General features: G+C 40.0%; 1 protein-coding gene across 1 annotated transcript; it reads left to right on the top strand.

Annotated features, from left to right (window-relative positions):
- The first annotated feature begins 7155 nt into the window (after nucleotides 1–7155).
- anos1a (anosmin 1a) lies at nucleotides 7156–26805 on the top strand. Its single transcript, XM_041978565.1, has 14 exons — nucleotides 7156–7207; nucleotides 14064–14111; nucleotides 18427–18492; nucleotides 19852–20074; nucleotides 21961–22145; nucleotides 22324–22453; nucleotides 22536–22741; nucleotides 22817–22943; nucleotides 23248–23355; nucleotides 24901–24989; nucleotides 25164–25335; nucleotides 25436–25662; nucleotides 25864–26005; nucleotides 26563–26805. Exons 1-14 carry the CDS (start codon nucleotides 7184–7186, stop codon nucleotides 26601–26603), a joined length of 1788 nt encoding a protein of 595 aa, XP_041834499.1. The 5' UTR covers nucleotides 7156–7183; the 3' UTR covers nucleotides 26604–26805.
- Nucleotides 26806–27571: the final 766 nt, after the last annotated feature.

The following is a 27571-nucleotide window of genomic DNA, read 5'->3' as shown; positions in this document are numbered from 1 at the left end:
TTGAAATCTCCCAGTTTTATGTTGGCTTTCAAAGAGCATTATTAAAAGATAAATCATTAAACTGTGGGATCCTTCTTATTCTTAATCCTTCCGTTATGAACTGAAAGAGGATTACAAATCCAGAAGATCAGCTTGTTTCACTACATCTTTAATGATGGATTGCCTAGGAAGACATATGTGAATGCAATAAGACATATTAAAGACTAATAATGTAGTATTTAAAGCTGTTAAAGTTGACCTCTGGTAATTTTCCTTGTACATGAACCTTTCTTCTCAGTTGTGTGGTTGTGTGGAACAATAGCTACACTTAACAGTTTAAAGGCCCATTTATGCTCGACGCAAAAGATGGATACGAACAGTTTCGTCCCTCTTCTGCATCGGTTACACGCTTAATTTGTTCCGTTTTCAGGGAGCTTAGCTATCTGTCGCTTGACGCAGAAGACGGAGCAATTCCACAGGAAATCGGGGGGGCAATGCTGAGCAGAATAGCTGACATGTGACCAGTTAAAGAAACAAACCAGAGAAGAAAAAGAGAATCAGGAAGGGAACAAAAAAGCAGAAGAATGAATGAGCACAACAACTGTATAGCAGAAGCTTTTGAATAAAGTCTGAATGCAAATGTTTAGGATGTGTTGAGTGGTTGGAAACAACTTTATATGGATGCATTACTGCTGCCAAACAGTGTCTGAAACTGACGTTGGCTCGCGGGAATGAACTCTGAACCCTTATGTGCAAAAATAGTGACGCCGATTTCAAATGCTGTCTTACGTCACCGTCTTCATTCTTCCATGTCTTTTGCGTTGCCATGGTTGTTAAGTCCATTCTTCCACTAGTGGGCAGTGCTAAGTTTAGAGTTCACTCCTATGAGCCAACATCAGACTAGGGCTGGGCAATAGGAACTAAATTTTATATTTTGATATGTTTTACCTGATTCACAATATGCAATATATCTCAATATACAGAGACAGTTCTAATGTACAGCCGTCAGTGCTAAATACACTTTTATTAAGGAACCGCAAACACGTGTGCATTAACACAGTTGACTAAAATGAAAGTAGCTTTAAATTTAATTAAATGCTCCTAAAACAAAATTGTCAGGCCGAACCAGAGGGAGGATGGACATAAGCATTGTAAGTTATAAGGCTTTTTAATAAAACTTCTAATACAAAGATGATCGCTGTAGGTCAAACGTGAGTCAAGCAATACTACACAATGAAGCAGTCTGAGCAGGGAGTATATGTAGGTAGACGACCAGATGCATCAACTGAGGATGATGATGGCACACAGATGTGGTCCAAGAGTGCTTGAGCAGAGGATTCCTGGGTAATGTAGTGCTGTAACCTGTGATCGGTACACTGGAGATGTGGAGCGCACCCGAGAGGAAGGAGCAGGCATGACAGTTCCCCACTCCTTAGCAACAGGGATGAACTTACAGAATTTTGAGAAGAGGCCCACTACCACCAGAATCACCGTATAACCCTCAGAGACCGGTAGGTCTGTCAAGAAATCCACAGCTATGTGGGACCCCGGTCTTTGTGGGACCGGCAATGGCATAAGCTTCCCTGCAGGAAGATGACGAGGAGATTTGGTGATAGCACAAAGGGAACAGGAGCGGACATATTGAAGAACATCCGAGGCTAGGTGGGGCCACCAGTATTTCTGGGCGAGCAAGTTGGCTGTGCATTTTGCTCCAGGATGGCCTGAGGATGTTGCCGTGTGTGCCCACCTGATCACTCTATCTCAGAGGCTCTGAGGGATGAACTTCCGGTTGGATGGACATTCCGGTGGTGCAGGGGTCCGCCTCAGCTCCTGTTCGATGTCAGCATTGAGGTTTCAGATGATGGGACTGATGAAGACAGAGGCTGGCAGGATGGGTACCGGCTTTGTAGCCTCAGTACTCAGGCCATTTCGGCGTGTGAAGGCATCAGCTTTTGTATTGCGGCTTCCAGGTCTATAGGAGATGGAAAAGTTGAAGCGTGAAAAGAACAGTGCCCACTTAACCTGACGCAGATTCCTCCGTTTGGCAGTATGAAGATGTTCCAGGTTGCAATGATCTGTGAGAGAGCGCACCCTCGAGCCAGTGCCTCCACTCCTCGAGAGCCAGTTTCACAGCCTGCAGTTCGCGGTCCCTCACATCCTAATTGCGTTCCGCTGGAGACAGTTTCCTGGAAAAGTAAGCACACGGGTGGAGCTTAGGTGGCTCACCTGAGCGTTGTGAAAGAATAGCTCCCACGCCGGTGTTGCTAGCGTCTACCTCTACCACAAAGGCAAGACGCAGGACAGGTCCCGAGGTAAAGCGTCGTTTCAGGTCCTCGAAAGCCTCCCTAGCTGCCTGTGTCCACACGAGGGCTTTTGGTTTGCCTTTGAGAAAGCCGTGAGGGGGCCACAGAACTGAAGCCTTGGATGAAGCGGCGGTAGAAGTTGGCAATCCCAAGAAACCGCTGGAGGTGGACAGAGGAAGTGGCCAGGAGGCAATGGCGTCGACCTTAATCCTGTCCATTCTCACCCCCTCAGGACCAATGATATAACCCAGGAAGGAGATGGTGGACTGGTGGAACTCACATTTCTCTGCTTTGACATACAGCTGATGGGCAAGGAGCTGCTTCAGAACCTGCCGAACGTGCTGGACGTACTGGGGCCTAATTTTGGAGTAGATAAGTATATCGTTGATATATGCAATGACAAATTTACCCAGCATGTCCCGTAAGGTGTCAATAATCAGGCTCTGGAACACTGAGGGAGCATTAGCCAGCCCGTAGCGTGGGTGCTGAATGCGGTCTTCCATTCATCCCCCTCCTTGACCATGAGGTTGTAGGCGCTGCGCAGGCCTGTGTGTAACTGATTCATGGATCTCAGAGCTCTGAACGGAAGGTGAGACTGTATTAATTAGGTAAGGTGCTGCCATATCTATGAGTCCTAAAAACAAGTAATAAAATGTTAAACTGGATCCTGTAATGGGCAGGGAGTCAGTTTGGAAAGACCAGAACAGGTGTGATGTGATCACACAGTTTCTTTGCTGTTAGAAGGTGACTGCTGCATTATGTCGAGCCTGCAAGCGAGATGCAAGATTGACTTTGAGCTAACTATTAGGGCTGTCTGCACAACGCCAAATTGCAGTAAAACCACAAAGTATTTTAGCAATCCCCCCTTTCATCCCCACGAAACCATGGATTTGCCTCCATGAAACCGATCATGTCTGAAACCAGGTACCAAGGTGGACAGGTTTGAGACCTCTACTGTCTGTGGTACTGTGAGGACAGCGTAACAGCACCACTAGAGGATATGATGTCAATGTGATGAACACGCGCCAAACACAACAACAATAGTGGCGTCCTTGACCAACTGTCTTGTGATGCTGCTCCAGACAGTCCTGGCTTGTGTACAGCTTTGGAACCAAAATGCACTTCTTTTACAACACAGAACTGCTCTACTGTGCCATCAACAGCGAAGCAGGCAGATATGTCATTATCTGTGCATGTACTATGTCTTGTTCTAGCTCTGGAGTGTTACTCTTTAATAATTGTAGCGCCCCCCACAGCCTTGTAGTATGTAGTACAGTGGTTTTGTGCGGATGTTGATGCTTTTCTCCTAGTTTTCGTTACCGTTTTCACACCTGAACCAGCTTCGGTGCAGTGTAAACATAGCCTGAATGAAACAGAGTAGCTAAAGTAACAGCTAGCACAAGTATGGAATAAGCGGCATAGAAAGTAAAGATCTAAACCATACTCCAATTTTCGAAGCTATCAAAAACCTAAAAGCTGATTTCTCAAGCCAATTTGATGGAGTACTAGCCACAATAGAAAGAATGACAACCAAAGTCGGAGAATCCATGGCGCATATTATAAACACCGAGGATCTCTGATACTGAGGACATGGTAGCTAGCCTTCAAGTAAAAGTTATGAGCCTTGAAAAAAAGAAAAAAAAAAAAAAAAACAGGGATATGGAAGACAAGATCATCAACTTAGAATACAGATTCAGTACCAACCTGACAATAGTGAACCTACCAGAGAAAGCGAAGGGTGGCAATGCCTGCTCATTGCTTGAAACCTGGATTTCGGAGGCACTTGATATCCCCCTTCTTAAGTTAAAGCAGTTCCTGGAGAGAGCACACCGTACTGGCCTGAGATCTGACCCCAACAGCCGTCCAAGAACACTCATTATGAAATTTCTCAGAGACAGAGACATAGCACTGGTGGTAAAAGCAGTCAAAACAAAAAAAGCAAGTCCTCTATGAGGATAAGTCAGTTTGATTCTACCTGGACATGGCAGCCGAACTACATAAGAAGCAGAAGGAATTCCACTCTGTGAGACGGCAACTCAGCGACATGGGGATAAGACATGGCATGCCAGGTGGCTGGTTACCTTCCGTGATCGAAAGCAAACTCTTAGAAAGGCGAAGGAAGCAGAAGCTTTCATACTGTACATCGGATCCAAGAGGAGGACAATATCAGTGTTAATCAGTGTTGCTTGATCTGACATCAGCTTGCTTCCGTTGCTGTACTAGGAAATCCCTTGGACCCACCATTTGAGGTGACTGTGAGTCTGATTAAATGTTGGTCTCACTGTGTTGGTTCTGTGATGCACTAGAAACAGCTCCAGCCCTCTCGTGACAATGCATATGAATAATCTGTTAGCTTTTCTCACGATAAAAAGATAAATAATCCTGTTATCAAGAGAAAATGAAGTTGAACAACCACGTGAGCATGACGGCTCTCAACTTCTGAAGTTCTCTGGACAAGACTAAGGTAATTTTCATCTACTGTTGAACTGAGTTACCACCGTGGTACTTTGCGTCTGAAATATCACCTGCTGTGCAGAACACAGCTGACTCATAGAGCCCTCCACCTCCTCAAAAGACAGATGGTGATGGAGCTTCCAGCGGAGACATCCTGATAATTCTACAAGCAGCAACCTTTCAACACTTGACCTGGATAAACTAAAGAAGTTGGAAACAGTGATAGAGCCCTTCAGGATATCTATTCCTGTTTATAGTATGTTTGTTTCTAAATAAAGATGAGGCTGCCAGACGTGTTAGAAAGACTGTGTGTGTGTGTGCCTACATAATTATGTGTGTAAAGTAATTTAACCTCAGGTGAGAAAGTAACTAAAGTGCCTTATTCTGTAACTGTAGGTACATAATTGCTTATAACTGCCTAGTCCTGAGAGCAAAAAGTATGAGGACCATGCTCCTTCAGTTGTATTTTATTTGCTTACCAGCTTTTTGTTGCCCCTGTTCCAGTCTTTTTAGGGCATACATTGCTGCCATCACATTAAAAATTAGCAAATATTTAGAATGAAATAGTAAAATATCTCAGTTTCAACATCTGATATGTTGTTTCGTTCTGTTGTGAATAAAAATGGCTTCATGAGGTTTGCAAATCTTGAATTCTTTTTAAATTTACATTTTACACAGCATCCCATCTTGTAATATTTATCATTAAAAGACAAATTCAGAATTCATGAATTATCATCCTCATTTGATTCTTTGTGAGTTTTTTGGGGCTCCATCACAGAAAGTTGTTGAGTTTCAGTAAAACACAGGCTCTCAGCATCCCGATCCTCTCTGTGATGGATGGAACTGTAGCTCCTCCCTCAGCTGTGCACGCTCCAGTTTTATTGTTGCTTCAACATTTCACAGTTTCACTGCAGCCTTTCTCCTCAGCATAGAGAGGAAGATGCTGACCACAACATCCAGATTCATCCCACTGTTATATATTTGGATTAGTTTCCTCTGTTACACTGGAGTCTATGCCGAAAGGCACCGTGCTGATGCTACTGATGCTGATGAGGATGAGTTCTGGTTGGAAAGTGTTTCCAGGGCCAGGTGCGCTTCTCGGTGCCTCAGCCTGCATAGTGTAGAGGCACTCTCCACACCTTTGCAGGTATGTGCACAGAAAAGACTTTTTTTAGTAGACGTAATCTTTCGCCACAACACAAATGAACTAAAATTACTTTAATATAACAAAATGAAAATGTCATTGTGAGTTGTACAAGTGTTAGAGAGACTTGATAACCTCGGACGTTGTCCTATTTCCTAAAAGCTGACATGAAGTCTTGGTGACAGCTTGTTATACTGATTATATTGTGAAAGCAGATTTCTCTTTGGTCAAATCCTATCTCTCCATGCACACACACACACACACACACACACACACACACACACTGAGAAACAAGAAGATATAATGCTGCATGTCCCCCCTTTACCTCCTTGCTCCAGGCTTCAGACTGATGACTTCCTTAGACTGATGATAATTTCACTGAATGATGGTTTGGTCCATGAAACAGATTAGTCAGACTGAATCTGTCTCTTCAACTGTCTGCATTTATTAACAGAAAAACCTAAAAGTAGATTACTTTAATATTTGTACTTTAATGTGTTAAGTAACTAAAACATTAGAAATTTGAAGCATAATTTCCTGAACCTTGAGTCAGACAGTTTTCTGCATCCCTGTAGTATTATCATCAGTTGCTGAACTGTGAGAGTTATCTGAGCCAAACTAGGGCCAAATCTTTTAACAGAGAAGTCTCAGTCAGATTTATCTGCAAAGTGTTATGATCCATCTTTGTTATATTAGACACAGTCTCGCAGTAAATATGTAAAAAAATACTTATCTAAGTATACCAATGCATTAATTAGAATAATCTGTTCAGTTCAATCCTCCATCTTGAGCTAAAGGCAGCGACAATGAAAAAAACAAACAAAAAAACAAAAAAACAACAAAAAAATTTAACATAAAGAAACCCTAGTCAGACTAGGAGCTATCTTTTAAACTAGCTAACATTAGCCTAGCTAACTTGGTCTCTAATTGACTTCAAAGAATCAATTCAATTCAATCCTCCACCCTGAGTTGCATGTGGTGACAGTGGAGAGGAAAAACTCCCTTTTGAACTTAAAGCAACGATAGAGCCTACCTGCTATCTGTTAGCCTAGCTAACATTAGCCTAGCTAACCTAGTCTAGCTAAAGGATTCTAAAAAACCTTCTCACCAATTTATCCCTCCACCCTGACCTGCCGAGGTGACAGTTTAGAGAATATAAAACACCTATTCAGCAGGAAGGAAAAACCTCCTTCAGAACCAGAACCAGGAAGGGTGACCATCTGCCTGGAACTCAACCTCGACTTTTAAAATGCATGTAAACACATTACTCCAACAGAAAACTGGATTAAAACACTGGGATAATATGGATGGGAATCAAATCCTTTATGTAAGTAGGGCAGAAATAATTGCTGTGATTTGTAACATCACATTTGTTGAACAGATCAGTTCTGCTGTTAAAACTAGCTTCTACTTGTAACTTTTTGCCAAAGTGAAGACATACCGACTCTATTACAACTTATAACCTGACTGGATTATTGTAAAATCCCTGTATGTTGGTTTGGATCATCTCTTAATCAGCTTCAGTTAGCTCAAGACAATGCCATTTGTTTCTTGATTGGAACCACTCCATTGGTTTGTTGTCCATTTTAGAATAGTTGCTGATCCCATTCTCTGTAACAGCTTACATCTACAAATAGGAACAGCTCAGATTGTGGCTACATGTAAAACTCTCCTGAAAACACATTTTTACTCATTGATCTTCAATTCTAGGTTCTAGAAGCTGTGTATGCTTCAGTTGTTTTGCGTGATTTTTTGTTTTTTCAAAAAATTAACTAATAAATAAATAATAAACTAGGGGTCAGTCAAAGCCTTCTCAGACTTTTAACATCTCTGATGTGAATCTTAATTTTTTAACTACGTCTGTCAAAATCAAATTTTAAGTAAGTTAAAAAACTTCTACAAAAATTAAAGCTGTATTTACAACAAGGGCTGTGAATCAACTTTCTTTGATCAGCTGCTAATGTCATTGGTAGATTCCTAAAGTTACCAGCCACTCAGAATTTCCAATGTTTTTTTTTCTTTTTTCTTTTTTTTGAAGGAAAATTAACCATTTTATTGTAATTTATTCCTCATTCAACAGTATTTTATTAAGGCAGTAGATTGTAAATGGCACCATGTGCTAAAGTAAGCACAAATGTAGGTTAATATATAAGATATCATGGAAAAGTTCATGGGGAATGTTGTGACAAATATACAAAATGTTTGCTTCATTCATCAGCTGTAAATTAGACAGTATGTTTTGATTTACACCCACTAAAATTAATTTTAATCCATATTTGGCATGTTGTTAAGAGTTAATTTAGAGCCCTGCTTACATGTACCATAATCTTCCACAGCAGAAGGTTGCTTACTTGGTTACATTTAGGCATGAAAACTATTTTGTTACGTTTAGGCATTTAAAATAATTGGTTAAGTATAAGTAGTAAAAACTAATTGGCCAAGTTTTGCATTAAAACTACTTGTTTAGGCATAAGCATTACAACTGCTTTCTTTAGTTTAAGCATTAAGCCTACTTGGTTTACTTAGATAAGTTTAAGCATTAGAAGCTACTTGGTTAGGTTTAAGCATTAAAAACTATTTGGCAAATTTAAGCATGAACTCTAATTGGTTAAATTTAGGTATTAAAAATACTTGGTGAAGTATAAGTAATAAAAACTGCTTTCTTAAGTTTAAGCATTAAAAACAACTTGGTTAAGTTTAAGAAAACATAATGGACTACATAAAACCAGACATAAAATAACATCCATCCACCGTCTACATCTGCTTATTCCAATGCAGGGTCGAAGGTAGGCTTACTTTTACATACACTATTATAACATCATCATCATCAGGTTTCCCGTTCTGGTCACAGATTTGACTAATTGCATATTTAGTACCCATCTCTGTGGTGCATTAACAATACAATTCAATCACATACATCAGTTCTACCATGAATTAAACTCTTCATTTTAAATTTTTTATTTTTTTTTTAGTTGTTTTGTGTTTTTCCTTAATCATACTTCATGTTTGTCATGGAAGTTGTAGTTTTTAAGTAGGAATACAGTAGGAATACAGCAAATGTATCTTTACTGGGATCAGTATGTCATTGCTACCACAGTAGAGCTGCCTGCTCGTCCATTATCCTGTCTGAGCAGCTCCACTCAGGCGTGAAGTAACGATTTGTTCAAGTATGACTCAATTAGTCTTGACAAAGTTCAGTCAGAAGAGCAACCTTCGAAAATCCCCCAGCCACAGAGGACACAATATAACTCAGCTCACCATCAATTGCGCCCTATTTATTTATTGACAGAGTATGTCAGTGTGAAAGGCTACACACACTCACAAACTCTCATTGGTGCTGATGGACTGGGCCTTCATCAGTAGGGTGTGTGATTAGGATGACTCCTGGTTGCCTCCTCTTGGAGGCTTTCCAGGCTTATTCTACTGGGAGGAGACCTCATGGAAAACCCAGGTCTCACTTAGGCATAGAGCTAGAGGGGTGACCCTCTAAAATTTGACTGGAAATCCAAGTGCCACCTCAGGTGACTGACAGGTTACTGGAGGAGGAGGAGGTCAGTAAGTTTTTCAAGGCACACATGGATCAGTATTACTAGTCATCCTTTAAAATATTAACATTTTAAAGAAATTATTTTGTCCCTGTAAAAGTAAAACTGCTAATGTTCTGTAAGGCTATTAATCTAATAATAGCATGAAGCTACATAGCAGTGCTAATCTAGTGATGTGGTAGATTAGTTTTGAGATAATGTTTGTTTGTTTGTTTGTTTATTTTAGATCCCCACTAGCTTTTGCATAGCAGCAGCTATTCTTCCTGGGGTCTGTACAATTTATATGGTGACTATACAAAAATACACATTCACACTACTTATCACAACACATAACAATTACCTAACATAACATATAATATAGGAAATACATAACACATCATAAAAACACACACCTTTTTGCAAGCTCCAACTGAATCTATAATATTATATAAAACAATCATTTAACTTTAAGTATTATACAAACATAAATTAAACAAAATAACATAAAATGCCCATAGGTTCATTACACACCAAAAATACCTATTCTTTTCCAAAATTCCCTCTTAAATAATGCTCTCTAAGTATCTTTTTAAAACTATATATGTTGTTTTGCTGTATAATATATTTTGGTAGAGAATTCCATTCTTGCATTGCTCTCTAAATTACTGTGCGTTGAGTTGACAAAGCTTTAGATTTTAACAATGTAAAACAACCTCCAGCAGCATGCCTTGTAGAATAATTATGTGTATGTTTACTGAAAAACTATTTTTTTGTGGAAAAGACATGGGATTTTTGTTGTTATAACAGTCCTAATAAAACCATCAACATATACAGAAATCTACTTTTTACTTCCAACCAAGCAAGACATTCATGCATGTTAATGACATTCGCTCTAAACCCACATAAAAGAGCTATCCGTGCTGCTTTATTCTTTACCAGTTGCAATTTCCTTATATTACCTAAGGAAGTGTTGGACCAAACTATTGAACAATAATCTAAATGAGACAAAACCAAAGCTTGAGTTACTTGTTTGATTGGTTGTTGTGTCAGATATTTTGCACATCTCTTGATTACTGATAAAGTGTTTCCCATCTTAGTTACTATTCCCTGTCTATGTTTGTCCCATGAATGTGTGGAAACCATGTAATTTTTGCTTTCAAATGAGTGTATTTAGGGACTAAACATCAACTCAGTTAATTAAGATTTTCACATTGGATCTGAAAATAAACTATAAAGATGCTAAAAGAGTACCTCAGCATCAAAGTTACTCAGCACTGACAAAGCTAAAGCTACATGATCCAGTTTAATTTAAACAGGAAGCTAGCAAAGCCACAGCATGAAAATGTGGTGAAACATATCTTGTAAACAGTCTGATTAAGGAAGGACTCAGACTAAGACAGATTCCAGCCCCAGTATTAGCAGCAAACATGGAGCTAGTCACACAAGGACCCAGTCTACCATCACCATCAAAAAGCCAGAACTGCTTGATCTCCTACAACAACATCAAGCTCCACATAAAACACCCTAAATTAATCAACCAACCTAGCTTTCTATGGACCTTTACAAATATTTCCACTTGGTGATGCAGATTATTGATGTAAAGATGTTTTTATTTCTCATGACTCTGATGTGACCACAGTTATCACAGCAGTGTGACCTGTGTTAGAGAAAGGAACATAATAATTTCCTTTCTTACAATTTGCCCCCCTGATAAAGCCTTGCCCACCCTCATGTAGAAAAGCCTAGCTTCACCACTGGACTCATAGGAGGGATCATATGTTCCCTCTAGCCTGGAAACATCTTATAATCCCCTAGGAGGAGTGTGTTGATAGTATTAGCTTAGAGATTTGGGTCTTATGTGAGTCTCCCTCCTAAATCTGACCTCATAAAAGTGAAAGAGATGGATACATATAAGCACAAATGAACCAGCTACTCATGGATTGACCCACCCAGAGTGGTTATCCTAGGGTTAAACAAAAATGGATATTCTATCTAGGCAATAACATGACATGCATGGATGCATCTGTTAGGCTTTGTAGCAGATTAGATGAGAAGACTTAGAACCCACTGCACAAGTGGTCCCAAAATGGGATGTGGGAGCAACACCAGAGGATGAAAACTAAATGGGTTTGTAGAAGACAGCTTTAGAGGCCAACTCAAAACCATTCGCACAGATAGTATCCACCAAGGAGAGGCTCTGTTCTGCAGACATGAACCTGCTGAGCCTGCTCATCGGATGAGTGACTATGGATGTCAATCCAAAGAGGTGCAACCAAAATGGATGTTGTTAAACTTTTGCACTCAAACACTGACTCACTGATGCACCTCACTGGGATATACTGCAGGTACTACAGGATCAGCTTAATAGGAAGAGCAAAGTCTACATCAGCATGAACAATATATTAACAAAGTACTGGGACACCCCTCCAAATCACTTAATTCGGGTGTCCCAATCAAGGTCCATAAAGACATGGATTAGTGAGTTTGGTTTGGAGGAACTTGACTAGTCTGCACAGAGTCCTAACTTCAACCCAACAAAACACCTTTGGGATGAATTAGCGTGGAGAATGCGAGTCAGACTCCTTGTTCAACATCACTGCCTGGCAATATAATGTTTGTCCTGTTAGCCACCAGATACCAAACTGGTACAACAGCCTGGCCAAAGGAGGAAATGAAGGCTACTACAAGACAGACTTCTTCCAATATGTGGAGGGTTTTTTTCCCAGGTCCAGCATCATGAGACTGTACATTACAAAGGAGGAGGGAGGCTGGGGGGCTAGCGCGTGTCAGAGCCAGCATACAGGATGAAACAATGAAGATCCAGGATCACATCTGTACTGAGATATGGATGGAAGTCTCAAAGGCAAAGTGGACTTAAAAAAGCTGGTCTGGTCTCAATAAATCCGCTGCGTTCCCCCTTAATTGAAAACTCAACAAAGTCTTGGTGCTAGCGTAGCATCACTTTTTCAGTGCTGTAGCCAGAGTTTGGGTGTTTGAAATATAAAACTGAACCAACACTGGAACCACTTTGGTGCAAAATCTCTTATCTAGATAAAAAAACAGTAAATGTTTGACAAAATCTTCAACAATGCCAAAAGTCAATCACATTGTTATCCCCAAATCAATATGAGACGATCACAAACAAAGACCATCTGTGAGCTGCAGCATGAAGAAGCAGGATGAAGTGGGACAGGGATGTGAGTTGATCGCTGATGTGATTCAGAGTTCAGAGGGGCAGAAACACTCCCGCTGTTTGTGTATTACAGCTCCATCTGTGGTGCTCAGAGGATGAAGGACGACTTTCAATGGGGTGAAGAGATTTAACGTCAGACACAGACACCATATGTAAATGATAAATGCTGATCTGCAGCCAATCAGAGTTGATTATTGATCACAAAACAGTATGAAGCTGTAATCGCTGAGGACTTTGAATGCAATTTGCTTTAGATGTATATGTAGATAATGATTATATCAGCAGGATCTCTGCAAAACATTCTGGGTGTTTGAAAAAGGCTGTAAAGTAACCAAAAATTAAATATCTGAACTGGACAAATATGCAAAACCAGAAAAATACCTCAGCATGCAACAAGGACTGGGAACAGGACGCTATTACTGAAACATTTTGTGTAATTTACGTCCATATCTGATCAGCAGAAATGGTTCTACTGGAGCCACGCCTCAGACAGTTTACTGGTTTACCCAAAGTATGGAGAGATTTTAAAGCTCTCTGATTGGTTCATCTGGAGAGTCTCGCGGTTCAAGGCTGGGAAGAAACTCAGGGCTGCAGTTCAGGATGTCAGAGACCCAAGTGGATACTAATGGTATGGAGAGAGAGAAGAAAGGGATTAGATGAGGTAAAGAGGGAGTGATGTGGAGAAAGATAGAAGGGTGGAGAGAGGAGGATGGATGCAAGGATGAACAGGTGAAGGAGAGAAGCGAAGATAAAAAGATGAATTAATGATAGATGTTGAGGATGAATGAATGGATGAAGGAGGAAGGAAGGAGGATGAATGAATGAATGATGGATGGATGGATGGATGGATGGATGGATGGATGGATGGATGATGGGGGATGAATAAGAGTGTGAGAGAACCAGACAAACAGATCTGAGTGGGTAGAAGAGACCCAGTAGGTGGTGGAGGTGTAGCTAGTTAGCACATTAACCAAAGTTAACCAAGTTAAAGGGTTAACATGTAACTTCATCTTGGACCAGGCTGGTTCTGACATGAAGTTCAGGATCTCCTCCATAGCTGGACCAAACGGACCACAGCAGGTCTCCAGACCCATGCTGATGCTGTGAGGATGTTCTTGAGTCCGAATCATCTCCTGAACATTTTACGGCTTTAAGAGGTTTTAAAATAATTTCCCCAGATATTTCATTTAGGTTAGAAGCATATTTAACCTGGATCATTTTATTACTTTATTATTATTAACGGTTCCACCGGGTCAATCAGGCAGATTAAACAGCTTTCATACTAAGTGTGAGTTATGTACTTCCATTATGTTCTCGTTTAGATAACTGTAATTATCCTGCTTTCCTCTGAGCTGTGACAGCACTGAGCTGTAATTATAGCTTTAAACTCTATTCCTCTGTACTTCATTTACTTATTCTTTTGTGCCCCTCTCTCTTTCTCTTTGTCTTTGTTTTCTCCTCTTCAGAGTGATGGATCATTGGGCTGGTGTCATAACCATAAACAGTGCTCAAAGGTATGGAAACTTTTTAAATAACTGCAGCAGCAATCACATCATATTCAAGACAAGGGCAACAAATGACCTGCCTTTAAGATGTCCAGCCGCCATGTCTATCGATGGCTACAACATAATCAGCTTGTTCTCAAATAATAATAATAATAATAATAATAATAATAATACATTTTATTTATATAGCACTTTTCAGAAACCTGAAGATGCTTTAAAGGTTAAAATAAGGCAAAAATACAAGAAAGCAGGTAAAACAGCACAAAGAAAATGAAACACAAAGAAGTTTAAATGAAAAGTTTATATGCTAAATCAGAGTGAAACTTGAGGTTTTAACTTTGTATTTGACGGCGGGTCAAATGTATTGTTGGAGAAATTTCCAAAAGGGTGGGGACAACAGCAGAAAAGGCCCCATAATAGAAAAAGATCATTTCCACGTGTGTCTCAATCAGAAAACAGAGGATTTCTGAGACCTTTAGAATATTTTTTACAGAATAATGACATGCAGGCTTTCATTGAGTTTAAGTTTGGAGGATTTATTGATCTTTGTTTTCTCAAATTAATGATCACACCTCTTTCCGGGCACAACCAAAAACAGTGTAACTAGTGGAAACGGATGAAAATATGCATTTTACTGAGCTGTGATGTAGCTGATAATTTCAGTTTAATTGTCCTGATATATTTTTCATGTAAAAGTCCAAAATGAGCAATAATTTTATACGTTATAAAATCTCTGGAGAGCAGATCAGTTGCAGAAAGAAAGTTGATTGGATCAAGCTTGACTTTTTCCAGATGAGTGAAATAATGAGAAGAGATAATAAAGAAACGGCTGCAATTAACAGCTTATTTACCAGTAAAATATTTTTTATTTGATTATAGCTTTGTGAGATGGAAAATTATAGCCCTGTTTCCTCCAAAGGGTTTCTGTCTGGGCTGGTGATTTTTGTGTTTCCGTAGGCAGAAAATGGGACAGATGCCAGAATATCCTGTGTGACCTATCTTACATTTTTGCCACCCTTCCATTTGGGTCCCAATCTTATTGATCCAATAGGGTCACAAAAAGTAAGGTAGGTCAAATTGAAGATTCCCTTCCCAGTTTTTGCCTGTTTAAATGCAAATAAATGTGTACTGACCCATCCCGTACTGAGCCAGACCAGTTAATTACCTGGTACCAGGTGCTACTAATACTAAATACTTGTGGAAAAGGTCCATCAGAAATCAATACATCCCCCTTAAAAACATGTGTGCAGTTGGTAAAACTTTCTCTGGGACACGTTATAAATAAATTCTGAAAAAAAATCCCAACCTAGGATCTTTGTCTTTGAAAGCATCTCTATCAGGACCAGTGCTGTGCTGCAGGTTTTTAGATGTTTCCCTGCTTCAACACACCTGATTTAAATTAAATGGATCTCCTCAACAGGAATTCCTGTTAATGTCCCAGAAACCTGAGGCAGGTGTGTTGAAGCAGGACACATCTAAAACCTGCAGGGCAATGGTCCTCAAGATCTGGACATCCATGCTGTAAGTGAACGTGTCAGATGCGCAAAAATTCAGAGCCAGCAGGCGGAGGTGTGGAGTGGATTGGCGGGACCACCCCAACACAAGTCTGCGTCTAAAGTAGCACAAATGTTATTAGCTCAGGAAAGTGCATCAGCTTGTGAAAAAGAGCAGAAAATGTCTCCTTTAAAATGTAGATGTGAACGTTCCCTCCTTTGAAACGCAGCTCCTTCATCCGATCTGCAGCACCAGAAACCAGTTTTTATATGCAGAAGCTCCACTGGGATCATGATGGAGCGTTGGGTGTTTCTTCAGTCACATTATTTGATCTGATTTCAGTGTCTGCTTGCATTAATTAAAGGGTCAGTTCAACCACATGCCAATTATCTGCTGCGAAATCACCCTTTAAGGCTACTTTTTGTAGCGTATATTGACAAAACTGCATATATAGACTGAAATACGTGCAATAAGATAGCTGCGTGAGTTAACAGAAAAAGTCTCTGACGTCTATAAAACATTCAAGAACTGAAGAATATAAAAATTTATTTCAGGCTCCGTTTGACAATTTCTTCTGAATGTTTTTGGACATGTTTTTGCTCAATGATGAGACATTGATGATGGATGGGAAAGGATGTGTGCTGCATCTCTTTTTTGTCTCGGCTACCGGTGGGGTCTCTCCTCCAATCTCAGCATCATCACCAAGTTTCTGCTTGTCAAATGCATTTCCAGCGTAGTGAGATGTAATTCCTGATGTAAGCATGAAATGGAGCAGAAAACTAACCGACGCAGAGGCACAGGGGGAAAGGCGTAAGAGTGGGAACGTCAGTCTGGATTAGTGGAAGAGCCCACTGGTTGAGATCGAGTAGGAGAGATTGGAGATGGCAGGGCTGGAAAGAGACGATCAGACATGCTTACAGACATTTTTCACTGCATACCAAGAAGAAACTAAATGTAGTCTATGTGCATTTATTAAAGCGAAAAGAAGTTTTTCCTCCTCATCTCCACACTGACCTGCAGTGTTTCATGTTGGTGGCTCTGACTGAGGGCCATGTTGACACTTCAGTTTCTTTTTTAGTTTTCAAATAAGCCTCTTAAACCAGGAGTTTTGAAACATTTTCTTTTATTCCTTTTATCTTTAACACATAATTGTATGACTATAAATGTAAAATAATGGTGCAGGTTTAGAGCTAATGGAGCAAAATCCTGCAGTTTTCTTCTGTATAGAATGGGTTCATTGCACTATTTGAGGCATTAATACGTTTTAAGGGGAGATCAAATGGGCGTAAAATGTAAATAAAAACAAAATAAATCCAAAAAACTCATTTTATTCCCAATCGAACATAAATAACTCATCAGATGTTGAAACTAAGACATTTTACTATTTAATGGAAATATGAGCTCAATTTGATGGCAGCAACAAGGACTAAAAAATTGAGTCCTTTGTTAACACAATTTGCAAAGTGTTCACAGTGTCTCCAACTTTCCATTTGACAGTGTCCTTGTGATGCTGTTGTTTATTCCTCTTCTCCCCACTGTTTCTCACTACAGCATGAAATTACAATCAGTGTTGACCGGCTCCCCTGGGTGGCCTCTGCTCACACGGACCTCATGCTGTTAATACTTGTTATGCTCCAGAAACAAGCTGAGGACTTCTTTATCTTTCTAACTTTTTTCTATTTAACAATTTGAACAGCTGCAGCATAAAACTAAAATGTCCATTTAGACTGTACTGACTAGTAGGATCATCCAGCGTGTGCTAATGTAAGCTAGCACAAGACGAGCTGGGGCTAACAAATACTCTGTGTTGTACAGCAGAGGGGACAGTCAAGGAAACCTGAGACTAAAGTTGGTCTAAGTTTTATCAGAAAACATACAAATATTTAATTAGGCCACCAGCCACATGATGCCATGTGATTGGCTGATTGGATGTTTATGCTAACAAGTAGCTTGACAGGTGGGCCTCTGAATCGTTCTGACCTTAGACGCGCCATCCTCCTCTGCATACTCGGCTTTCTTTGTTGAAGGCAAAACTTCCTCCTGCTGAATGGATAATCGGATATTAAAACTCCTCTAGAATGTCAACAGACTCATCCATGAACGACTTCCTACAGGAACCAAAAGTCATTTAGACACCTTCTCCATTAGCAGGGTCGGTGGGTCGGTGGGTCCACACAGTTTATTCATTGGTCTGACTGGCCCATAGAACTCAATAGATTGTAGAGGTGTGTGTATTGATCTAAATATCAATAATATCAATGCAAATGTTGGTATTGATCAATACCAGTGTACTGAGATTGATACTTTAGTTTTCAGTTTCGCTCCTCCACCCTTGATAGACCAGAGGAGGAGAATATTTCAGTGGGTGTTAGTGGTGAAAGTAATATTTTAGTCATCTTCAGCATTAGTTAATGTTCTAGTGCAGCTGGTTATTTGGTACTTCAGCCAAATAAAAAAATATATATATAAATGATGTCAAGACTTTTGTATAAGTTATCCCATTAAAATATTTTAATTAAATTACTAGATTCACTGGAAATGAAATGACTGGTTAACTGGTGAAAACAGCAGATCTTAAATTTATTTTTATTTTTTTTTTATCTTCCTGGATGAAATCATCTTATTGAAAGTGAGATGATTTTTAACTATCACTCATCAACATTAACTGTGAGTCAGCAGATTTATGGTCCTCTTTATCTGTTATTGGCTGCGATCTGATAGTCGGATACTTTTGGGACAAACTGTAGCGGCGTCTGTGTAGGTGTTAATGAACCCTTTTTAAGGGCCTCTGTATATGTATATTTTTCCATATATTATCATGTTTTCACAGTGCCTGGAGCCCTGCAAAGATTCCTGGAAGATGAAGAGGAAAAACAGCTGCAGAGAGCTCTGTGAGGTACGTCATAAATCAAAATCAGGACTTTTCATGGGATCAAAAATAGCCAAGCTGTACATTTTTTTATTTATATTTCTGCCCTTGTGTTCATCTTCAGAGTTACTCCCCTCTGACGATCTTTGTGTACATGCACAAAACAACAGCTGTAAAATATCACACATCAATATGCTTTTCTACTTATTTTCATAAATCACTCAAACTTTTTCAACAATATATTTTTTTAGGATTTTAAACCCTTATATTTTAACATAAATTAAAGATTTATTTAAAAAAACAAACATAAAAGATGAGTTATATTCCATGTAAAAAGTAGGAGGATGGAGCAGTTCTTAGAAATGTCAAAGATCAGTAAATTGATCTGATAGCCTTTATATTTTTTATGTAGTGTCAGTTCTGGACACCTTTTTGGATTTTTAATTTATTCATTTATTCATATTTGTTTGAAATAATTTCTAAATCAACATCTAATCAACATTTTAATGATCATAAATTATTTTGCAGACAAACACAAGTGACTTTTGGTGCATCTTGTGGTCACATAGCTTCAAATAACTGGAAAAAACACACTTCCTTTTTATTTCTTTACAACATTTTTTAAAAAATAAGCAGAATTGTGACTTTCCGACATTTTAGAATATTTGAAATGAAGTCAAAGAAGCTTCAAAGTAAGGCAAACACAAATAAATGTCTTCTGACTGTCCAGGTAACTTTGGGTAATTTTCTTATCTTTCAGTCTCTAGGTTTTATTGGGTTTAATTAACTGTTTTAACAATACATTTTTTTCTTCGTGGTTAAACACCAGTCACTCAAGATCCGAGAGCCATTTTGTTATAGAACATCCTTCTTTTCTTTGGTCTTCTTAACCACATTCGTACCCTCTAAACATCACTTTGTTTAAATTTCGCTCCTCATTCAGCTGAACTTTGTCCAGGCTTGTAAATGACGCCACACACGGCAAAGTCAGTGGATGATCTAGGTCATGGAATAGAGGTAATGGCAAAGGTAGGGATAACACTGCCAGGACAAATAACTGAGACTAGCTTCATTCATCACCTGCCAAACTGGACAGTAAGTTTCCATTTATCCCTTGTCAAAATAAATCTGGATCTTATTTGCTGGGTGTTAATCTAGAGTCCTGATCCATATAATGTGTGAAACAAACAGGAAAGATCATCTGCTGGAAAGGCCATGTACCACTAATACAAATTTAAACGAACCTAAGAAACAAACCCGGTCAACTTGAAGACAAAAGTTTAGCTGTATGCTAATGAACTCAAGCTAAAGTGTCAATTACTTGCACTGCAGCTTAACAAGAGTCTCACTTTACATCCTCTATTTATTTTTCTCTACATCATCTAGCGGGTGTTTCCCAGGAAGCACTGGGAGTGTGTGACAAGCTGCGAGTTCCTAAAGTCGGTCCTAGCAGAGAAGCAGGGCAGCTGTCCACCTCCAGAGAAAGCCAGCGGTTTCGCGGCTGCCTGTGTAGAGAGCTGTGATCATGACAGAGAATGCTCCGCCCTGAAGAAATGCTGCTCTAATGGCTGTGGCCACACCTGCCAGTCCCCTAAAGATCTCTACAAGGGTAAGCTGAACCAGAGGAGCTGGTGCAGGGACAGGAGCACCTAAATCAAGTGACCTAAACTTAGTATTTCGTATTTCTAGGGAATGTTATATGATCTGGGCTCAGTCAGCCTTCCTCAAAGTAAAATATCCCACCTCTTTATGACTGGATGGATCTTGTTGGTATTAACCAATCTTTAGGTTCTGATACAGATTCTTAGTAATATTTAGGTCTGTGATTAAAAAATTCTTCTTAAACCATTCAAGTGTATCTTTAGCAACAGGCGGAGGGTTATGTCCTGCTGGAGGGTGAACCTCAGTCCCAGTCTCAAATCTCTAAAACACTTAAAACAGGAAATTTCCCATCATTCCCTCTGTTCTGACCCTACTAATGAGAAACATCTCCACAGCATGATGCTGCCACCACCATGCTTCACAGTGGGGATGCTGTTCTTGGGGTGATAAAAAGTGGTTGATTTTTTTATTTTATTTTATTTTATTTTATTTTTATTTTTATTTTTGATGTCTGAAAAAAGGAAGTTTTAGTGTCCTCTGATCAGAGGACCTTCTTCCATTTCTTCTCCAAGAAATTTCTTCTGTGAGCAGTGTAATTTTTGGCCTGTATTCAGTTTTATTTATGTGTATTTGTCTTTGTAGTGTATGCATATTTGTGGTTTCCTGTCTCTTAATTAAAATTGTAGATTTTAAACATAAAATAGAACTTATAAACAACTTAAATAAAACAGTCAAATGAACAGCAAAACTAATGAAAAATAACTAGAAGTCAAGCAAAGCTGACTGAAATATAGAATATAAAAAACTAAAAACTTTAAACTCAAAAGACAAACTCCAGACAGCCTAAAAACTATCATCCCTATGGCTTTTTCTGAAATAAATGAGGAAGTTTCCGGTTATAAAAGCTCTGTCCTGAGGAACGCTGTGTGGCTGTGAGGCTGTGAGGCTGACTCAGGTGGAGCTTGGCCTACTTAGGTTTCCATTGTCAGAAAAGGATCAAAGCTGAGGGAAAAACAGGCATCGCTGCAGGTTCTGCAAATGATGAGAGAGGAAAGATGTGGGGATACTCACTTTAACTGTTTTCATACCCTGGCACCAAGTAAAGCTGAGAATCTGCACCGCCATGGGGAACGCTAACTGAGCTGGGACAGAGTTAATACAGCCGGTGCTGACAACTCCTGCAGAGAGACAATTCTCCGAGGGATGCAGGAACTTTTCAATAAATATGTTGGGTCACCAGTTCTCTTCAGCAGAACAGTGAATGCATCTTATAAATGTTTTCATCTGGAATCCAAAAAAGTCATAGTTTGATTTTCCTAATGAATATTCCCTATGGTGCATCAACACTGAATGAATGAATGAATGAATGAATGAATGAATGAATGAATGAATGAATGAATGAATGAATGAGAAAGATAAATTTAATTAATGACTGAATAAGAATGACTGAATAAGAATGTTTCAATGAATAAATAGATCAATTAGAATATTTAAAGAAATAAATTAAAAATAAGTTAAATTAATGAATAATTAAATTTATTGTTAAGCAAAGCTAAATAAAATACAAATGAATAAATAAAAATTAAAAACAATTTAAATAAACCAATAAATGAATACACAAATTTGCATGGATAAATACATCAAACAGAATAATTAGATAAATAAATAAAATATAATTCAAATAAATAAAAAATACACAAAATATTACAATTAATCATTCAAAATAAATACATAAATAAAATAAAAATCTATTTAATTTTAAATTAATTTAATTGAATAAATTATTTAATTATTGGTTTGTTTGTTTTTTGCTTGTTTTTTGTCTTTTAAATCCTCTGATTTGCTTTTGTTGCACGCATTTTCATGGCTTGATAAGAGGAATTTCCCATCCAGGTGTTCCTCTGAAGCCAAGAAAGGAGCTCGACTTTGAGGAAGTCTCCACTGGAAATCTGGAGGTGCGCTGGTCTTCCCGCTTCAATGTCTCAGCTGATCCGGTGGTGTACGTCCTGCAGAGGAGGTGGAACTTCGGCATCCAGCCCAGTGAGGACGCTGCCACCTCTTGGCAGGTGGTTGCTCAGGTAAGGCGTCTGCAGCTACTGAAAGGTCAGTTTAACAGATGTGGGTGATAAAAGGTATGAAACAGGGCTTAAGCACTAATTTAAAACTAAATCAGCTCCTGAAATTTTACATTTACAATGGCAGACATGCTTGTTTGACGTCTCAGTGTGTACGTGTGTGTCCTTATCTATCATATAGACCACAGAGCAGGGAGTGCGGCTGTCCGACATCCGGCCGGGTCGCTGGTACCAGTTCAGAGTGGCAGCTGTCAACACCCACGGTACCAGAGGTTTCACCACGCCCAGCAGACACATCCACTCCCACAGAGGTAAGACAGCTGTTGAGGTTTGTTCTTTTTCTTTTCAAATATTAGAGGACAAATGTTTCTAAATCCAACTCTCCCCCCTCAGACCCATCCAACCCTCCAGCCCCCACTGAGGTCAAAGTTTCCAACATGAGCTTTGGACCCGGCAGGGCCGTGTCAGCCAGGATCAGCTGGAACGTTCCGGATGACCTCGACGTTCCCATCCACCACTACAAGGTCAGCTGGAGCTGGACGGCAGGTGGACATTCCTTCGCTTCATCTGTGACTAAGAGGAGGAAGCTGGTCAGAGAGGTAAAGATGGACACATACTGCAGTGATTTACTTGTTTTAATCTGCACGCTCACCTGTACACGTGTGTTCCTGCAGAACCAGGTGGATCTGGACAGCATGCGCTCTAACAGGAGTTACACTGTAGAAGTCCAAGCTGTGTCCTACTGGGGACAAACTCAGCTGAAAGGTCCACGAGCTGTCCTCCATTTCAACACACAGCATGGTGAGTCCATACATGCCTCTGAACTGGACTATCCAAAGTATACTGTCAGTGGTGGGGTAGTAAGAGGAGAATAAACCCACTCAGGGTCAAGACGAAGGGGTCGAACTTTCAGAAGGCACCATAAAGACGTTCAGAACAGCTACAAATGCCTTGTCATACCACAGCAAAACTCACATTCCAGACAGGGAAGGACGAAGAAGTACTTACTACGGGAATCAAAGCATACTGAGAAATTATTACAACTGCATTTACTCACCAAAAGTTTCATGTACAGTGTGCTAATATTCTGTTGTATCTTCTCAAGCTAACAGCGCCACTCCTAAAACGCCTACTGGTGACATCCTGGATGTTGGAACACCGTTTTACCAGGACGGACAGCTTCGGGTTCACGTTTACTGGCAGAGCAGCACAGGTACGTACAGGTCCACCATGAAAACTGAATTTCCTGTCATGTATGAGTCCCACTAATAACCAGTCACAACCTTGTTGGAACTGGATTTTTTTTCAATAAGATTAAAAAAGTTCAAACAGAGGAAACGTGTCAAATTAAATTCATGGTACTCATGGTGTCTAGGTGTAGTAATGACCACTTTCAGCTGCACTGCAACCAAGTGCTGCACATATGGTTCATTTCCTCAAATTCACTCATCCTGGAAATAATTATAGACGTGAATTCCAGATGAAGAGTAGCAGGTGGGCGTGACCCTTTAGATCCTGTCTGAAAGCAGAAAGCTAGCTCAGAATAAATGCTGGTTTGTAGCATAAAAAAGGGGTTTTTCAGAATAATTTATTTTTGTAAACCAATAATAACTGTAATTATTTGGACCAGTCCAGTAATCTAAGGGTTAAAATATCTCAGAGGTTTTGCTTCATATTTAGATGACAGCATCACACAGTTGCTGCAGGTTCGTCAGCTGTATCCATGGTGAGAATCTCCGTTTCACCACATCCCAAAGCTGCTCTATTACATTAAGATCTGGTGACTGTGGAGGACGTTGGAGTCCAGTGAACTCATTGTCATGTTCTAGAAAGCAGGTGGAGATGATCTGAGCTTTGTGACATGGTGCATTATTAGTACAGAAGATGCTACACTGTGGTCATAAAGGGATGGACATGTTCAGCAACAATACTCAGGTAGGCTGTGGTGGTTAAACCAGGCCATGTTGGTACTAAGGGGCCAAAGTGGGATCAGAAATTATCCCCCTCACCATTACACCAGCAGCAGCCTGAAACACTGATATAAAGCAGGATGGATCCATGTTTTCATGATGTTTCCACCAGATTCTGAGCCTACCATATAAATGTGGAGCTGAAATGGAGACTCATCAGACCAGCAACGTTTCTCCATCTTCTATTGTCCAGTGTTGGTGAGTGTGTGTGAATTGTAGCCTCAGTTTCCTGTTCTTAGCTGAGAGGAGGCACCCGGTGTGGGCTTCTGCTGCTGTAGCCCATCTGCTTCAAGGTTGGACATGTTGTGTGTTCAGAGATGCTGTTCTGCAGACCTTGGTTGGAACCAGTGTTTATCTGACTTCCTGTTGTCTTTCTATCATTGTCTGCCCATTCTCCTCTGACCTCTGACATCAACAAGACATTCTGGTCCAGACAACTGCTGCTCACTGGATATTTTCTCTTCTTCAGACCGTTCTCTGTAAACCCTAGAGATGGTTGTGTGTGAAAATCCCAGAAAATACTCAACAACATGCTACAATCAGTCCCTTGAATCCCCTTTCTTCCTCGTTTTGAAGTTCAGTTTGAACTTTAGCAAGTCGTCTTCATCATGTCTACATGACTAAATGTGTTGAGTTGCTGCCCTGTGATTGGCTGGTTAGATATTTGTGTTCACAAACAATTAAACTGGTGTGCTTCATAAAGTCGACATCAAGTGTAGATGGTGTCAGATATTTTTTTAAAACATCCATTAAGACTTTAACAAACACTGTCACTGTTGTTTTTACAGACCCTTCAGTTGAATTCTACAGAGTCCAGTGGGGACCAGAGAATTGTGGACACAACAAGACCAAACTCATGGAGAAGACCAGAACTCAGGTAACCTCTTAAAGTTAAGCATCTGTCTTTTGCAGCACATATTAAGCACATATTTTGGAATTTTGGTAAAGGACAAGACAATCAATGTTAGTTTTTTCATTAAAATACATTTATTAACAGTTTTTTCTGGATTGTGGACTGTGGTAAGGCCTGATCCCCTTCTTTCTGCTTTAGGAGAACTTCATCAGCCTGCAGGGCTTGCTCTTCTCCTGTAAGTATAAAGTCCTTCTGCAACCAGTCAGCAAGAAGGGTCGTTCTCTAGCAGAAACCACCACCTTCCTCACTCCTTCCTGTGCTACCATCCAGGCCAAGAGCCCAAAACCCATCACATGTCCTGGAGAAACTGGTGAGATGGGAGCCTTCTGGTGTTTTAGCTTCTTTTGAAAGCAATAAGGACAAATTGTTCATTGATTTAAATTAAACTCACCTGTTGTGTTTCTTTTCAGCTGTGTCCTCTCAGAAGGTCCTGGTGAAGGCTGTCAACCTCACAGCATCCTTCCAGATCCGGGCCAGTAACGTGTCGGCCATTTTTAGCTGGGATTTGTCCATGAAGGCGCCCAGCCAGCAGCTGACTGGTTACCAGGTGACCTGGATGGAGGTCGTCCCCACCAGCCGCCACAGTAGCAACAAGCTGCCCCACAGCCTCATCTCGCAGTCCCAGATCCTGCCGCCGGTCAGCAGCTCTGATAACTTAACAGAAATCTGAGCTTAGCTGAGATCAGTGCAGACGGGGGAAATAAAGGGGAAGCTAAGCTAAGCTAACGACTACTTCAAATAGAGTCTCAAAACTACAGGAAACATCAGCTAAAAAGAATAAATGAAATCCTGTTTACTCTGCTCCTTCATTGCTAACAAGCTCTTTCCTCTCTTTCAGGATGCTAATGTCCTGGTGGTGTCAGGCCTGCACCCTGCCAGTGTGTACCGGCTGGAGGTCCATGTCATCACAGCTGAGGGTGAAGGTCCAGCAGCCAGCAGGACCTTCCAAACTCCTGGATACCAAAGCATCCCGAAGCAAAGTAATAAACCAGGGGGACATTCATATAAGCTACAAAACACTCATATTTGAGGTTAATTCTGCTGTACTTCTTGATTTCAGACAAGTTCAGTCTTTATGTGTTCCTCTGTCGGCAGAATGGCCTCCATAAGTTGGTACAGCTATAGTGATGGAGAAACTAAGCAGTGGCCTATTTAAATATGACTGGTTTGGAGCAAGAATGTGTCAAAGCCTCACAATTACAGAGATAATTAACTCTTTAATTTCACTATGAACCAGTATACCCAGCAGTAACCTGGAGCAGGAATACTGAAGGACTAATTATAAAGGAGAACCAGGTGTGACAGGAAGTTAACTGAATACACAAGAGAATAAACCCTACAAACTAAAACAGGAAGTAAATCTAACTAGAATACAAACTAAAGCAGAAGAAGAAATTTTTAAAGAATGAAGCTAGACTCTGCGAAGCAGAACAAAACACACACACTAACAAATATTTGTGAGAATGAGTTTGTTTCCAGACGTCACTTTTACACAGAAAACGGACCTAAAACTGAACTTTCCTCTCCTTTCTTTCAGGAATCAGGCTTCAGAAACGTCATCAAAATAAGCAGGTCTAAGAGCCCCCGAGTCCCTAAACCCACTGCAGCCTGCATGAACCGAGCCTCCTGAACTCATGATCCGCAGAGCGGCGATCACCAGTAAGAACTCATCTGCAAGATCCAGCAACGAGCAAACGTTTCTGACTCAGTCTGCAGCATCTTTGGTCTGTTCGTAGCGCAGTCATTCACTGGTTGTTTCATGCAAACAGCAGAAATGTCTGCAGCACGCAGAAGCTATAAAATCAAATGTTACATCAACAAAAAAGAAGGAGGAAGGAAGGAAACCTTTTTCAGTCTCATGTATATGAGGAATATGTAATTAAAGAACATCTGATCATCCATGTAGTGCTGATTTACAGCCTGAATTACTTCCTGTAGTGTCACTTAACTGCATGCAAATCCATGTTGGTGTTACTGAATTGTAGCGTCACTGTAGTTTAAAATACTTTTGTTCTATTTATGCAGATTTATGTAGCTCCTCTAAACTCTGTAAATTCTGTAAATACCGATTGTCTGCATTTATTATTTGTTATATTTGGTCTGAGCTGTAAACTGTGTGTCTTCAGCCTCGTAAACCTGTAGAGAAAAGGTCCAAAAATGATTTTAACTTCAAATAAAATTGGTGTTGAAATGTGGACAGACCACTTTTCACGTGTACAATCTTCTGTTAATGTTCCTGTTAATTTAAACCAGGTGTGTTAAGGCAGGAAAACCTGCAGGAGTTGAAGCTGAGGACCAGTCCCTGCTTTGGTCAGGTGGTGCATTGCTGCTTCTTAGCAAAAAGGTCAACCCACGTACCATTTCTTACAGTCCACAGATGCACGTCAAATTTATTTAGGGTTTTAAACTGACTTTAAGTGTGACTGGTTGTTTGTCTCCAGTGATGGACTGCTGACCCGTCCTCCAGGAGGTGGGACCAATTATCAGGCTTTAACTTTCAGCCTTATCCATTATCAAGCTATTTTTTAAAGTCCACTTAAAAACTG

Source organism: Melanotaenia boesemani, chromosome 24 (assembly GCF_017639745.1).
Source record: "Melanotaenia boesemani isolate fMelBoe1 chromosome 24, fMelBoe1.pri, whole genome shotgun sequence".
In the NCBI taxonomy this organism is placed as follows: domain Eukaryota; kingdom Metazoa; phylum Chordata; class Actinopteri; order Atheriniformes; family Melanotaeniidae; genus Melanotaenia; species Melanotaenia boesemani.
The sequence above is the reverse complement of the archived record's forward strand: the minus strand, read 5'-3'. Positions and strand labels throughout refer to the sequence as shown.

Excerpts from the sequence above, each read along its gene's own strand:
- anos1a (XM_041978565.1), top strand. The coding sequence starts at position 7,184 with ATGGATGGGAATCAAATCCTTTAT. Across the intron at positions 22,742-22,816 it reads GGAGGAAGCTGGTCAGAGAG|AACCAGGTGGATCTGGACAG; the intron begins GTAAAGATGGAC and ends GTGTTCCTGCAG. Across the intron at positions 25,663-25,863 it reads AGTCCCAGATCCTGCCGCCG|GATGCTAATGTCCTGGTGGT; the intron begins GTCAGCAGCTCT and ends CCTCTCTTTCAG.